General features: G+C 44.6%; 1 protein-coding gene across 1 annotated transcript in view; it reads right to left on the bottom strand.

Moving 5' to 3' along the window:
• Nucleotides 1–17,285, bottom strand: part of LOC137375508 (uncharacterized) — a 177,666-nt gene that overhangs the window by 151,757 nt on the left and 8,624 nt on the right. The window contains exon 2 of the mRNA XM_068042881.1: nt 3,239–3,283. Within this exon, the coding sequence (XP_067898982.1) occupies nt 3,239–3,281 (43 nt within the window). The 5' untranslated portion in view covers nt 3,282–3,283. The remainder of the gene's footprint in view (nt 1–3,238; nt 3,284–17,285) is intronic.

Consider the following 17,285-nt stretch of genomic DNA (forward strand, 5'->3'; position numbering starts at 1 on the left):
AGACTCTCTCTTGTTGGAGATGATAATTGCCTGGCACCTCTGTGGTGCAAATGTTAATTGCCACTTGTTATTCCAAACCTGAATGTTGTCCAGATCTTGCTACATTTGGATACGGTCTGCTTCAGTATCTGAGGAGTCATGAATGGTGCTGAACATTGTACAATCATCAATGAACATCCCCACTTCTGACCTCATGATGGAGGAAAGGTCATTGATGAAGCAGCTGAAGATGGTTGGGCCTCGGACACTACCCTGTGGAACTCCTGCAGAAATGTCCTGGGGCTGAGATGATTGACTTCCAATAACCAGAACCATCTATCTTTGTTCTTGGCATGATTCCAACAAGTGCCGAATTTCCCCTGATTCCCATTGACTTCAATTTTGCTAAGGCTCCTTGATGCCACTCTCAGCCAAATGTCGACTTGGTATCAAGGGCAGTCACTCTCACCTCACATCTGGAATTCTGCTCTTTTGTCCCCATGTTTGGACAAAGGCTGTAATGAGGTCTGGATTCAAGTAGTCTTGGCAGAACCCAAACTGAACAATAGTGAGCAGGTTATTACTGAGTAAATGAGTCTTGTAGCATTGTCATTGACAAATTCCATCACTCTGCTGATGATCAAGAGTAGACTGATGGGTGGTAATTGGTCGGATTGGATTTGTCCTGCTCTTTGGTGAACAGGATATACCTGCACAATTTTGCACTTTGTTGAGTAGATGCCAGTGTTGTAGCTGTACTTGAAAAGCTTGGTTAGGGGCATGGCTAGTTGTGGAGGTCAAGTCTTCAGCTCTACATTTGCGATGTTGTTGGGGCCCATAGTTTTGCTCTATGTCGTGCACTCAGCAATTTCTTGATATTTCATGGAGTAATTCGCATGGACCGAAGACTGGCATCCGTAACGGTGGAGACCTGAGTAAAAGGCTGGGGTCGATCTCCTGAGAGCAGAGAAGATGTCAACAGGATTTGCTGGACAAGTTCAAAATCATGAACAGTTGTGATAGACAAAATAAAAAAAAACTGTTTGCAGTGGCAAAAGTGTTGGTGCCAAGAGGATGAAAAGTGATTTGCAAAAGAACCAGAGGAAATTGCAGAAGCATTGGCCATAATCTTCCAATCCTCCTTAAATACAGGGGTGGTGCCAGAAGACTGAGAATTGCAATTGTTACACCCTTGTTAAAAAAGAGCGTACGGATAAACGCAGCAAATACAGGCCAGTCAGTTTAACCTCAGTGGTGGGAAAACTTTTAGTAATGATAATCTGAGACAAAATTAACAGACATTTGGACAATGTGGATTAATTAAGGAAAGCCAATATTTTGTTAAAGGAAAATCGTGTTTAACTAATTTGATTGAGTCTTTTGATGAGGTAGCAGAGAGGGTTGATGAGGTTAATGTCGTTGAAGTGGCATACATGGATCCAAATAAAAACTGGCCTTTGCCAGTTCTGATGAAAGGTCACTGAGCTGAAATGTTAACTTTGCTTCTGTCTTCACAGACCTGCTGAGAAATTCCAGCACTTTTTGTTTTTATTTCAGATTTCCAGCATCTGCAGTATTTTGCTTTTATATATATGGATACAAAGTTGCCTGAGTTACAGGAAACAGAGCGTAATGGTGAACGGTTGTTTTTAAGACCGGAGGAAGGTATATAGTGGGGTTCCCCAGGGGTCAGTAATAGGACCACTGCTTTTCTTCATCAATATTAATGATCTAGACTTGGTTATACAGGGTATAATTTCAAAATTTCCGAATGGCACAAAACTTGGAAGTATTGTAAATGGTGAGGAGGATAGTGATAAACCTTAAGAGGACATAGACAGGATGGTGGAATGGGCGGACAAGTGGTAGATTCAACTGTGGCTTTCAAAAATGAATTGGATAATTATCGAAAGAGAAAGAAATTTTCTGCGCTATGGGGAAATGTTGGGCAAGTGGGACTAGCTGAGTAGCTCTTACAGGGAACTGGCATGAACATGACGGGCAGAATGGCCTCCTTTTATGCTGTAACCATTCTATGATTCTTCCAACGTTTCTCCACTGTCGTCCAGGTGGGTGGGTCTGCAGTCGCCTGTTGCCATTCTTCCCTTTCTAATCGTAGCCAGAGAATAGCCACCAATGTCTTCTCATCCCATTCCTGCACAGTTATCTCCGGTGTCCCCCCAGGATCTATCCTTTAGCCTCTTCCTGTTTCTCATCTTCATGCTGCCTCTTGGTGATATCATCCGAAAACACATGGCCAGTTTTCACATGTACACTGATGACACCGACACCTCTCTCCACACCTCCACTGTCTCTAAATTGTCAGACTGCATGCCCGACATCCAGTACTGATTGAACAGAAATTTGCTCCATCTAAATATTGGGAAGACTGAAGTCATTTTCTTCATTCCCCGCCACAAACTCTGTTCCCTAGCCACCAATTCCATCCACCTCCCTGACAACTGTCTGAAGCTGAACCAGACTGTTCACTAACTCTGTGTCATATTTGACCACAAGATGAGCTTTCAAACACATACCTGCAACGTCATTAAAACTGCTTAGTTCCACATCTGTAGCATTGCCCGACTCTGCCCCTGCCTTGGTTCTTCTATTGCTGAAACCCTCATCCATCCCTTTGTTACCTCTAGACTTGACTATTCTAATGCACTCCTGGCTGGTCTCCCACATTCTACCTCCATAAACTTGAGGTCATCCTAAACTCTGCTGCCCATGTCTTAACATGCACAAAATCCATTTCACCAATCACCCCTGTGCTCACTGACCTATATTGGCTTCCTGTGAAGCAACACCTCAATTTTAAAATTATCATCCTTGCTTTTAAATCCCTCCATAGCCTGGCCCCTCCTTATCTCTGTAATCTCCTCCCACAACCCTCCAAGATATCTACACTCCTCTAATTCTGGGTGATAGTGAATTGACAGCATAATTTACATCTCTGCATTTTTTCATAGCCAGTAATTTCAATGGAAATTAGGAGAGATGTCAAATTGTCACCCAATTCTCTACCAGAGGTGTTAACGCTATCGCACAATGTCAGGACCTACGCACAATGTCAGAACCTACACCCAAATAAATATTTAGTGAGTTAATTCAAAACTTAGTTGTTATTCAGGCTGAAGGTCAGAACCTTCGATTGCTTTTCTTGTAAATCATTTGTGCAATTCTCTCTTAAAATCACTGGATATACAATCTACATACTGTACAAGGAAACCTAGTGATTATTAAAGGTCTCTCTTACCTGCCTGGTCAAAAAAATCAAAATCAATTTCCTGTTGCTGCATTCCTGTAAAAAAAGGTTCTGATCATTATCTATTATTTAGTTATGTGAATTAAACCCAACCCTGTGACTGGGAGAACTCAACATTCTGAATAACCAGAAATGGAATCTTGCAACTCACATCTTCGTGTCACTGCAATTGGAATATAAACTCCTTAAAGCTCTATAAAATCAATCTTTATTGGTTCTGGCATTTTCCTGCCTGCCCACTGGGGGTTTGACCTCCCAACATCAGGAGTTCTCCCATCTTTGCCTCAGTTGGGACAACCAACTGTATCAGTGGAGAAGCTGGTCCGCCCAGTGAAGTGATGCATACCAGAAAATATATAGTTCCCATCAGTGGAGTCCAGAACAGGGGCAGCCAGTAAGTACGAAGGAGAAGGATGTTACATCACAAAGAGGGGTGTCAGGGTAAGTTACAGGCAAATATTAAATTCAGCCATCCTATAAGTTATAATACATCAAGTAATTATGCCATAAGTATAATTCTGGTAAGTTTAGCTACTCATCTAATAAATAAAAGCATGGCAGCACACCTTAGTCCCAAAGAATGCACATCGTGTGGTATATGGGAACTCCAGGACACTTCTTGTGAACTGGACAACCACATGTGCAGGAAGTGTCGTCAGCTGGAGCAGCTCGAGTTCCAGGTTTTGGAGCTTGAACAGCAGCTGGCGTCACTGCCATGCATCCACGAGGCTGGGAACTATGTGGATAGCACATTTATAGATGTGGTCACCCTGCAGCTTACGGGTATGCAGACAGAGAGCTAATGGGGGACTACCAGATAGTCAAGGAGGACCAGGCAGGTAGTGTAGGTGTCCCCTCAGTGCAGATTTCTTTCTAATCGGTATTAGTAAGGTCAGTCGTTCCTCAGGGAAGTACAGGAGAGCTAAATCCATGGCACCAACGGTGGCTCAGCTGCACACCGGGGAGGAGGAGGAAACAATAGGCATAGGATATTCAATAATTAAGGCAACAGTTAGATTTTTCTGTGGTCACAGACATGATTCCAGCATGGTATGTTGCCTAACTGGTGCCAGAGTCAAGGATGTCACTGAACAGCTGCAGAACATTCTGAGCTTGGAGGGCATTCAGCCAGCGGTCATGACCCGTATCAGTGCATATGACATAGACAAAAAGAGGGATGAGGTCCTGCAGATAGATTTTCAGGAGCTGGAAAGGAATTGAAAGTAGGACCTGAAAGGTAGTAATCTCCGGATAGTTCAGCTCATTGCAAGGTTGAAGCGATGGTGCAGGACGGAGGGCTTTAGATTCCTAGGACATTGGGATCGATTCTGGGGATGTAGATGGGAGCAGTACAGGCCTGACAGGGTGCATTTCCAAAGGGCTGGGACTGAGACCAATTTGCGGCAGGAGGTGTGCTAGTGCTGTTAGGGAGTGTTTAGCTTCACGGAGTTGGGTGGGGAGGGCGGGGGGGGGGGCGCGGGGAGCGGAGTAGTGGTGGGAACCTGAGCTTAGATTCAGAAGGGAGAGACACAAAGCTAGAAATGGAAGGCAGAAAATTAGTGAGTCTGGAAGGCAGAGAAAATAAAGGCTAGAAAATAGACAACAAAAGAGTTGTGGAGTGATCAGTTGTATATACTTCAATGCAAGGAGTCTTGTGAATAAAGCAGACGAACTGAGGGCACTGACAGAAATTTAGAGATATGATATCACAGCTATTACTGAAAAATTGCTTAAAGAAGGGTAGGAATGGCAGCTCAACATTCCTAGTTACAGGGTTTTCGGATGGGACACAGATGGGAGGATAATAAAGTGAGGGGGAGGGGTCACAATGTTGGGTAAAGAAACAATCATAGCTGTGAGGAGGAATGATATGCTCAAATGATCATCAAAAGAGGCCATATGGGTTAAACTGAGGAACAACAAATGGGCAATCACACGACTGTGAATATACTATAGACCCCCAAACAGTCAGAGGAAGATAGAAGAGCAAATAGGTAGGAAAATTCCTGAGAAGTTCAAATACAGTATTGCAGTAATCGTGGGGGATGTCAAACACGCGAATATTAAATGGCCTAAAATCAGTGCAAAAAGATGCAAGTTTTTTCTTATTCATTCATGGGATGTGGGTGTCATTGCTCGGCCAGCATTTATTGCCCTTGAGAAGGTGGTGGTGAGCTGACCTCTTGAACCACTGCAGTCCATGTGAGGTAAGTATACCTACAGTGCTGTTAGGAAGGGAGTTCCAGGATTTTGACCCAGCGACAGTGAAGGAACATGATATAGTTCCAAGTCAGGATGGTGTGTGATTTGGAAGGGAACTTGAAGGTGGTGGTGTTCCCATGTATTTTATTTTTCTATTTAGAGATACAGCACTGAAACAGGCCCTTCGGCCCACCGAGTCTGTGCCGACCAACAACCACCCATTTATACTAACCCTACAGTAATCCCATATTCCCTACCTGCACTAGGGGCAATTTACAATGGCCAATTTACCTATCAACCTGCAAGTCTTTGGCTGTGGGAGGAAACCGGAGCACCTGGCGAAAACCCACGCGGTCATAGGGAGAACTTGCAAACTCCGCACAGGCAGGACCCAGAATCGAACCCGGGTCCCCGGAGCTGTGAGGCTGCGGTGCTAACCACTGCATCACTGTGCTGCCCTTGTCTTTCTAGTTGGCAGAGATCGCGGACACAGAGGACATAGAATTCTTAAAATGCATTCAAGAGAACCTTTTTAGCCAGTACTTCGCAGACCAACAAGAAAGGGGCACTTCTGCACGTAATTTTTAAAAATGGAGCTGGGCAAGTGGTAGGGGTATCAGTGGGATGGTAGTGATCATAATTCAGTTAGATGTACCATAGTGATGCAAAAGAACAAAGAAAGACTAAGAGTAAAAGTTTTAAATTGGGGAATGGTCAATCTTTCCAGGTGAAGATGTGATTGGAAAAAGTGGACTAGATATAGTTAATGGTGGTGAAATCAGTGTCAGAGAATGGGAGGTATTCAAGAAGGTGCTAAAGAGGGTGATAAAAGACAAATATGTTCCCACAAAGAAAAAGGGTGGGACTCCCAAATCTAGATGTCATAGAGCATACAGAGTAGGAAAAAGGCAAAAAATGGAAAAGCTTATGTCAGATACCAAAAGTTCAATACTGCCGAAAGAAGTGTAGCAAGTGCAGGGATGACATTAAAAAGAAATTAGGAATGCAAAAGAGGGCATGAAAAATATTGGCAAGTAAAATCAAGGGAAACATAAAGGTGCTTTATATATACACAAAGGGCAAGAGGAAAACTAAGGAAAGTGAAGGGCTTATTAGAGTCCAAAAAGGTAACTTGTGTGTGGAGGCAGAAGAGTTGGGCATGGTTCTTAATGAATACCTTGTATCTGTCTTTACAAAAGAGGGTTTACTGCAGACATTGTAGTTAAGGAAGAGGAGTATGAGATATTGAATGACATAAACAAAATGAAGTAGGAAATATTGAGTACTAACATCCTCGCAAGTGGATAAATCACCAGGCCTGGATGAAATGTATCCCAGCCTTCTCAGGTAAAGCAAGGGAAGAAATAGAGGAAGCTCCGACCATCATTTTCCAATCCTCCCATTATAGACATCTATATGGAGGAGTGGTCGACAGATAGATTTGTGCCATTGTTTAAAAAGGGAGGAAGGGGTAGTCTAAGTAATTACAGGCCAAACAGCCTAACTTTGGTGGTGGGAAAATAATTCAAAAAATTCTGAGGGACAGCAGAAAACGTCTTTTAGAAAGACACGAGTTAATCAAGGGCAGTCAACACAGGTTTGTTAAGGAAAGGTCGTGGTTGACGAACAGGATTGAATTTTTTGAGAAGGTAACAAGGACAGTCAATGAGGGTAGTGTATTTGATGTAATCTCCGTGGACATTAGCAAGGTTTTTGATAAGGTTGCACCTGGTAGAGTGGTTAGATAAGTAAAAACCCATGGGGTTTAAGGGAAAGTGAGAAGTTGGATCCAAAATTGGCTCAGAGGCAGGAAGCAAAGGGTAATGGTCGATGGGTGCTTGTGTGACTAGAAAGCTGTTTCCAGTGGGATTCCACTGGGGTCAGTACTAGGTCCCTTGCTTTTGAGGCATATATCAATGATTTGGACTTGAATGTAGCAGATATGATTAAGAAGTTTGAAGATGATATGAAAATTGGCCATGTGGCTGATATTGAGGAAGTAAGCTGTAGACTGCAGGAAGATAACAATGGACGAGCCAGGTGGGCAGTAAAGTGGCAAATGGAATTCAATCCGGAGAAGTGAAGTAATGCATTTGAGGAGGGCACACAAGGCAAGGGAATACACAATAAATGGTCGAATACTGAGACGTGTAGAGGAACAGAGGCACCTCAGAGTGCACGTCCACAGATTCCTGACAGAAGCAGGACATGTGGATAAGGTGGCCAAGAAGGCATGCAGGATGTTTTCCTTTATTAGCCAAGGCATAGAATATAAGAGCAGGGAAATTATTCTCGAACTGTATAAAACACTAGTTAAGGCCCAAGCTAGAGTACTGGGTACTTCTCTGGTCATCCCATTACTGAAAGAATGTGATCACGCCAGAAAGGTAACAGAGGAGATTTACGAGGATATTGCCAGGAATGGAGAATTTTCGTTATGAGGAGAGATTGTATTGGCTGGGGTTGAGGAAGTGAGGGGAGATTTAATTGCGGTGTATAAATTATGAGGGGCCTCGACTGAGTAGATAGGAAGAACCAAGCTGTTCCAGTACAGCTACAACACCAGCATCTACCCAGAAATGTGAAAAAGTGCCCAGGTATGTCCTGTACACAAAAAGCAGGAGAAATCCAACCCGGCCAATTACCACCTCATCGGTCTACTCTCGATCATCAGTAAAGTGATGGAAGGTGTCATCGACAGTGCTATTAAGCTGCACTTGCTTCGCAATAATCTGGTCAGTGACACTCAGTTTGGGTTCCACCAGGGCCACTCAGCTCCTGACCTCATTACAGCCTTGGTTCAAACATGGACAAAAGAGCTGAACTCAAGAGGTGAGGTGAGAGTGACTGCCCTTGATATCAAGGCAGCATTTGACCGGAGTATGGCATCAGGGAGTCCTAGCAAAACTGGAATCAATGGGAATCAGAGGACAAATCTCTGCTGGTTGGAGTCACACCTAGCAAAAAGGAAGATGGTTGTGGTTGTTGGAGGTCAATCATCTGAGCTCCAGGACATCACTGCCGGAGTTTCTCAGGGTTGTGTTCTAGGCCCAACCATCTTCAGCTGCTTCATCATGGTTCAATCATGAGGTCAGAAGTGGGGATGTTCGCTGATGATTGCTCAATGTTCAGCACTATTCGTGACTCCTCAGATACTGAAGCAGTCCGTGTAGAAATGCAGCAAGACCTGGACAATATCCAGGCTTGGGCTGATAAGTGGCAAGTAACATTCACGCCACACAAGTGCCAGGCAATGACCATCTCCAAAAAGAGAGAATCTAACCATCTCCCCTTGACATTCAACGGCATTACCATCACTGAATCCCCCACTGTCAACATCCTGGGGGGGCTACCATTGACCAGAAACTGAACTGGAGTAGCCATATAAATACCATGGTTACAAAAGTAGGCCAGAGGCTAGGAATCCTGTGGCGAGTAACTCACCTCCTGACTCCCCCAAGCCTGTCCACCATCTACAAGGCACAAGTCAGGAGTGTGATGGAATACACTCCACTTGCCTGTATGGGTGAACCTCCAACAACACTCAAGAAGCTCGATGCCACCCAGGACAAAGCAGCCCGCTTGATTGACACCCCATCTACAAAACTTCACACCCTCCATCACCGACTCACAGTGGCAGCAGTGTGTACCAGCTACAAGATGCACTGCAGCAACGCACCAAGGCTCCTTAGACAGCAACTTCCAAACCCGCGACCTCTACCACCTAGAAGGACAAGTGCAGCGGATGCATGGGAACACCACCACCTGCAATTTCTCATCCAAGACCCACACCATCCTGACTTGGAACTATATTGCTGTTCCTTCACTGTCGCTGGGTCAAAATCCTGGCACTCCCTTGCTAGCAGCACTGTGGGTGCACCTACTCCACATGGACTGCAGCAGATCAAATAGGCAGCTCACCACCACCTTCTCAAGGGCAATTAGGGACGGGCAATAAATGCTGTCCTGGCCAGCGATGCCCATATCCCATGAATGAATTTTTAAAAATTATTTCTGTTATCAGAGAGGCCAATAATTAAACTAATTGTTGGAAGGATTAGACGGGAGTCAAGGAGAAACCGTTTCACCCAGAGGGAGATGGTCATCTGGAACTCACTGCCTGAATGGGTGGTGGAGACAGAAACCCTGATCACATTGAAAAAGTACTTGGATATGCACCTGAAGGGCTCTAACCTACAGGGGCACGAACCAAGAGCTGGAAAGTGGGTCTAGGCTGGATGGTTGTTTCTCAACCAGCATGGACATGTTGAGTCAACTGGCCTCCTTATGTTCAGTAAATCTTGCTATATTTCTGCGATTCTATTGACACATCCTGAGGTCATGAATGGTGTTATCTAACTGCAAGGTTTTCCTTAAAGCTATGTAGGGGCACTTCTATAGGGGGGAATGGGACTACCTGAGTTACTCTTGTAGAGAGCCAGCACAGACACGATAGGCCAAATGGCCTCCTTCTGTGCTGTAAAGATTCGATGATTCCAGTACGAGTGTGAGTTAGACCTGTGCATCTCATTGTGATGCCACCAGATTCTTCTTCTGGTTTAGCCAGCACTGGATAGAGCCGATTCAGTCAACAATTTCTGCCAAAATGATATTTGCTCTCTGATTCTGCAGATGTTAAGGATTGTGGGGTGTGCAGAAGAGCAGGGAGTGTGAATCATCCTGACACCCCTTCCCAAAGCTTCTCTAAATATGCCAACTTGTAGATTCTCCTGGCAAAACCTCTAGTGCTACGAAAGGAATCTCAGGGCAAAACAAAAAGGACAAAGATTTTGAGAAACTTAAGTGCCGGTGAGAAAAATAATTCAAAAAAATTCACAACAAGGATTTTAAAAGGCCACTTGCACTTAGCTTTAAAACTTGTGACCATTTAAGGGCCCTGCACCCCTATTAGATTCGTCCTCCTCACCTCATTATACATGAAAGATATATATTGGAATATGGGATGGCACCTATCCCCATCCTTTTGCCTACCCTAATGAAGCACCCACCTGCTTTAAGTAGGAGGTTCCACCACCTGTTCCAGGCCTGACCGGAAGATATAGCAGGGCCTAAATTCTGCATGAGTCTTGTGGAACAGAATAACACCAGATTTCCTGAGCTCTACTACTGCAAGGGTATAGAAAACCAATAATTCTGGTACAGGACTGAGAACACAGAGGTTGGAAGATAAATTCCACCAGGACAAGTTGTGAAATTAAATTCAATAAATTTAGTAATTTGTGAGCTGGCACTAGAAACATGTCCAAGATCGCTACTGGATTAATGTATAAATCCAACTGGTATACCAAAGCCCTTCAGGGAATTAACCTTCTTGCTCTCCGTGGTTTGGCTTACAGCTGATTTGAGTCCCATACTTAAAACCTTCAGAAAAGCTCATGAAGGGCAATGCCAGTCATTAAAATTAAATGGATAAAGGGGGCTTAAGATATTTGAATGATTCATAATACAGTAGAGAAACAAATCAAATCTAGAAAGTACAGTGTAACGCTAAAGAAGGAACTAAGAGGGGCAATGCAAGCATGTGAGAATAAGTAAGCAGCCGAAATAAAAGGATCCCCAAAAGTCTTTTATAAACACAAAAAGGAAAGGTGGAGCAATAAGGGACAACAAAAGGCAATATTCTTGAAGAGGCAGAGGGCATGGCTAGGTATTGAATGAATAGAAACATAGAATGATAGAAAACAGGAGCAGGAGTAGGCCATTCGGCCCTTCGAGCCTGCTCCACCATTCATTATGATCATGTTTGATCATCCAACTCACTAACCTGTTCCCCCTTTCCCCCCATATCCTATGATCCCTTTAGACCCAAGAGCTATATCTCACTCCTTCTTGAAAACAAACAATGTTTTGGCCTCAACTGCTTTCTTTGGTAGCGAATTCCACAGGTTTGCCATTCTCTGGGTGAAGAAACTTCTCCTCATCTCAGTCCTGAAAGGTTTACCCCGTATCCTTAGACTATGACCCCTGGTTCTGGAATCCCCCACCATCGGGAACATCCTTCCTGCATCTACTCTGTCAAGTCCTGTTAGAATTTTATAGGTTTCTATGAGATCCCCCTCACTCTTCTGAACTCCAGCGAATATAATCCTAACCGACTCAATCTCTCCTCATATGCCAGTCCCACTATCCCAGGAATCAGTCTGGTAAACCTTTGCTGCACTACCTGGATAGAAAGAACATCCTTCCTCAGATAAGGAGACCAAAACTGCACACAATATTCCAGGTGTGGCCTCACCAAGGTCCTGTATAATTGCAGCAAGACATCCCTGCTCCTGTACTCGAATCCTCTTGCTATGAAGGCCAACATACCATTTGCCCTTTTTACTGCTTGTTGCACCTGCACGCTTACCTTCAGCGACTGGTGTACAAGAACACCCAGGTCTCGTTGTATATTCCCCTCTCTCAGTTCAGATAATAACCTGCCTTCCTGTTTTTGCTACCAAAGTGGATAACCTCACATTTATCCACATTATACTGCATCTGCCATGCATTTGCCCACTCACTCAACTTGTCCAAATCACCCTGAAGCCTCTCTGCATCCTCTTCACAACTCACCCTCCCCACCCAATTTTGTGTCTTCTGCAAATTTGGAGATATTACATTTAGTTTCCTCATCTAAATCATTAATATATATTGTGAATAGCTGGGGTCCTAGCACTGATCTCTGCGGTTCCCCACTAGTCACTGCCTGCCATTCGCAAAAAGACCTGTTTATTCCTACTCTTTATTTCCCATCTGCCAACCAATTTTCTATCCATCGCAATACATTACCCCCAATCCCATGCACTTTAGTTTTACACGCTACCCTCTTATGTGGGACTTTGTCGAAAGCCTTCTGAAAGTCCAAATAAACCACATTCACTGGCTCCCCCTCATCAACTCTATTAGTTACATCCTCGGAAAATTCTAGTAGATTTGTCAAACATAATTTCCCTTTCATAAATCCATGCTGACTCTGTCCAATTGTACCACTGTTCACCAAGTGCTCTGCTATAAAATCTTTGATAATGGACTCTAGAATTTTTCCCATTACTGACGTCAGGCTGACTGGTCTATAATTCCCTGTTTTCTCTCTACCTCCCTTTTTAAATAGTGGGGTTCCATTAGCTACCCTCCAATCTGTAGTAACTGTTCCAGAGTCTACACAATCTTGAAAGATGACCACCAATGCATCCACTATTTCTAGGGCTACTTCCTTAAGTACTCTGTGATGCAGATCATCAGGCCCTGGGGATTTATCGGCCTTCAATCCCATCAATTTCCCCAACACCATTTCTCTACTAATACTGATTTCCTTCAGTTCCTCTCTCTCACTAAACCCTGTGTTCCCCAACATTTCTGGTATGTTATTTGTGTCCTCCTTTGTGAAGACAGAACCAAAGTATGCATTTAGTTGGTCAGTCATTTCTTTGTTCCCCATAATAAATTCCCCTGTTTCTGACTGTAAGGGGCCTACATTTGTCTTCACCGATATTTTTCTCTTCATATACCCATAGAAACTTTTACAGTCAGTTTTTATGTTCCCCGCAAGCTTTCTCTCCTACTCTATTTTCCCCTTCTTAATCAATCCCTTGGTCCTCCTTTGCTGAATTCTAAACTGCTCCCAATCCTCAGGTCTGTTGTTTTTTTCTGGCGAATTTGTATGCCTCTTCCTTGGATCTAATGCTTCTCTAATTTCCCTTGTGAGCTATGGTTTGGCTACCTTTCCTGTTTTACTTTTGCACCAGACAGGAATAAACAATTGTTGCAGTTCATCCAAGTGCTCTTTGAATGTTTGCCATTGCCTATCCACCATCGTCCCTTTAAGTAACGTTTTCCAATCCATCGTAGCCAACTCTTGCCTCATACCTTCGTAGTTTCCTTTATTAAGATTCAGTACCCTAGTCTCAGAATCAACTGCATCACTCTCCATCTTGATGAAGAATTCTATCATATTATGGTCACTCATCCCCAAAGGGTCTTGCACCACTAGATTGTAAATTATTCCTCTCTCATTACACAATATCCTGTTCTCTAGTTGGTTTCTCAACATATTGCTCCAGAAAACCATGAATTCCTCCTCCATGGAATCGTGACTAATTTGATTTGCCCAATCTATATGCAGATTAAATTCACCCATAATTACAGATGTTCCTTTTTCGCATACATCTCTAATTTCCTGTTTAATGCCATTCCCAACATTACCACTACAGTTTGGGGGTCTATATATAATCCCCACTAATGTTTTTTATCCCTTAGTGTTTCTCAGCTCTACCCATACAGATTCCACATCGTCAGAGCTAATATCATGCCTCACTATTGCATTAACTTCCTCTTTAACCAACAATGCAACTCCACTGCCTTTTACTTTTTGTCTGTCCTTCCTAAATACTGACTACCTCTGGATGTCCATTTCCCATCCCTGGTCACCCTGCAGTCATGCTGCCAGAAAGGGGCAGCACAGTGGCGCAGTGGTTAGCACCACAGCCTCACAGCTCCAGCAACCCCGGTTCAGTTCTGGCTACTGCCTGTGTGGAATTTGTAAGTTCTCCCTGTGACTGCATGGGTTTCCACTGGGTGCTCTGGTTTCCTCCCACAGCCAAAGACTTGTAGGTTGATAGGTAAATTGCCCCTAGTGTAGGTAGGTGGTGTGGGGGTGTGGTAGGGAATATGGGATTAATGTAGGATTAATATAAATGGGTGGTCGTTGGTCAGCACAGACTCAGTGGGCCAAAGGGCCTGTTTCAGTGCTGTATCTCTCTATGACTCTATAATCCTGACTATATCATACCTGTTTACATCTATTTGCATGATTAATTCATCCACTTTATTGCAAATGCCCCACGTGTTACTGCACAAAGCCTTAAGGCTTGTCTTTTTAACATTACCTGTCCCCTTCCCACTATTTTTCACTGTGGCTCTGTTTGATTCTGGCCCTTGATTTCTCTGCCTATCACTTTTCTTATTCCCCGTACTGTCTTTTGTTCTGGTCTTTGATCCCCTCCCCCCTCCTCTGACTCCTTGCAAAGGTTCCCATCCCCCTGCCATTTTAGTTTAAACCCTCCCCAACCATTCTAGCAAATACTGCCCCTTGGACATCAGTCCCGGTCCTGCCCAGGTGCAACCCGTCAACCAGTACAACCAGTTTGTACTGGCCCCACCTCCCTTAGAACCGGTCCCAATGTCCCAGGAATCTAAAACCCTCCCCTCACACCATCTCTTCAGTCATGTATTCATCCGATATTTATTTTCTATTTGGAGATACAGCAGTGAAACAGGCCCTTCGGCCCACCGAGTCTGTGCCGACCATCAACCACCCATTTATACTAGTCCTACACTAATCCCATATTCCTACCATATCCGCACCTGTCCCTATATTTCCCTACCACCTACCTATACTAGGGGCAATTTATGATGGCCAATTTACCTATCAACTTGCAAGTCTTTGGTGGTGGGAGGAAACCGGAGCACCGGGCGAAAACCCACGCAGACACAGGGAGAACCTGCAAACTCCGCACAGGCAGTACCCAGAATTGAACCCGGGTCGCTGGAGCTGTGAGGCTGCGGTGCTAACCACTGCGCCACTGTGCCGCCCATATATCCTGCTATTTCTACTCTGACTAGCACGTCTTTCAACTTACTTCCGAAATCCCTATATTCTGCTTTTAGGACCTCATTCCTTTTTCTATCCATGTCGTTTGTACCAATGTGTCCCACGACCACTGGCTTTTCACCCTCCCCCTTCAGAATGTCCTCTAACTGCTCTGAGACATCCTTGACCCTAGCACCAGGGAGGCAACATACCATCCTGGAGTCTTGTTTGGGTCCACAGAAACGTCTATCTATTCCCCTTACAATTGAATCCCCTATAACTATTGCATTCCCACTTTTTACTCCTCCCCTGTGCAGCAGAGCCAACCATGGTGCAACGAATTGGCCTGTTACTGCTTTCCCCCGAGATTTTGCATCTTTCGTCACGACAGCAGTGATATTGGATTGGATAAAAATAAAGAGATCATAGCTGTCCTCAAAGTACAAAAGTCACCTGGTCCAGAAGGAATGTATCCTATATAACTGAGGGAAGTAAGGGTGGAAATTGTGGAGGGTCTGGCCACAACCTTTTAATATTCTTTGGATATGGAGGTGGTACCAGAGGACTGAAGGGTTGCAAATATTATGCCCTTGTTTAAAAAAGAGGAGGGATAAATCTGGCAACTACAGGTCAGTCAGCTTAACTTAAGCTGCGCAATCTTTTCGAGACAATAAACCTGGGAAAAATTTGGAAAGGTGTGTAACTAGTATGTAACTTCACTACTAAATGAAAGTTAATATAGATTTGTTAAAGGCAAATCATGTTTGCCAAACTTAATCATGTTCTTTGATGAAGTAACAGAGAGGGTTGATGAAGGTTGTGAGTTGATGTTGTGTATATGGACATTCAAAAGGCATTTGAGATTAAAAGGACAATGGCAGCATTGACACAAAATTGTCTTAAAGTACAGAAAGCAGATACTGATGGAGAATGGTTGTTTTCCCGACTGCGGAGAAGTATACAGTGATGTTCTCCAGGGGCCATCTTAGGACCATAGCTCTCTTTGATATATATTAATGACCTGTAATTGGGTACACAGGGCATAATTTCAAAGTTTGCAGATGATGGGCCAGATCTTGTGCTTGCTGGGCGGCAGTATTTGTGGCGGGGTAGGCCGACGACGACCTTCCCACCCGAAGGCCAACTGAGGCCCTTAAGTGGCCGATTAACGGCCAATTAAGGGCCTCTTCCCACTGCCACTGGGAGCGTACCACTGGCAGGGGTGAGAGGGCCTCCGCCACGCAGGGAGGACACCTTGTAGAATGAGGCACCCTCCCTGTGGGCTTGTGGGAGGAGGGGCCCTCCTTCCTGGGTAATTTATGGCTCATGGAGGAGCCCCTCGGGAACAACTGTACCCCCCAGGACCCCTTCCCACTGAACCGAATGCCCAGCCTTCCACCTCCCCTCATTGGGGCCTTCTGGACTCGCCCCAGTGACCCCGCCTGGCCTACCTCTTCTCCGAGGTTCCACTGCTGAGCCTGGGTCTGATGCCTCTGCAGTACTGGCAGTGGCCACTGCTCCCCGTGGCGCTGCTGATATTGCTGAATTGCCAGCATTATGATTGGCTGGCAACTCTTGGAGTCGGGATCCCCATCCCTATAAAGTCCGTAAAGGGAGTTGGATCCCACCATCTTAAAATTTGTCTCCAAAAAGACTGGAGAATCACTCTGGGGGGTGCGACTGTAAAAATGCAGAGGCGGGGTTACCCCACCTTTTTGGCCCAGTGCCGGGAGCCCCGTCTCCTACATAAAATCCAGTCCAATGTGTGGCACCAGCTCCGTGGTAAATGGGATAGATTCAGAACAGATCTGGCTGGGCATCCATGAGGTGCTGTGGGCTATCAGCAACAGCAAAATTTTACTCAACCACAATCTTTAACCTCATAGCCCAGCATGTCCCTCACACTACCATCAAGCCAGGGAATCAACCCTGGTTCAATGAGGACTGTAGGAAACATGCCAGGAGCAGCACCAGGTATACCTGAAAATGAGGTGCCAACCGGGTGAAGCTACAACACAGGACTATGTGTATGATAAACATTGGGAGCAGCATGCGATAGACAGAGCTAAGCAATCCCACAACCAACAAATCAGATTAAAGCTTTGCAGTCTGCCATGTCCAGTCATGAATGGTGGTGAACAATTAAACAACTAATTGGAGGAGCAGGGTCTACAAATATTACCATCTTTAATGATGGCGGAGTCCAGCATGTCAGTGCAAAAGGCAAAGCTGAAACATTTGGAA

The sequence above is a fragment of the Heterodontus francisci genome, chromosome 11, assembly GCF_036365525.1.
Source record: "Heterodontus francisci isolate sHetFra1 chromosome 11, sHetFra1.hap1, whole genome shotgun sequence".
In the NCBI taxonomy this organism is placed as follows: Eukaryota; Metazoa; Chordata; class Chondrichthyes; order Heterodontiformes; family Heterodontidae; genus Heterodontus; species Heterodontus francisci.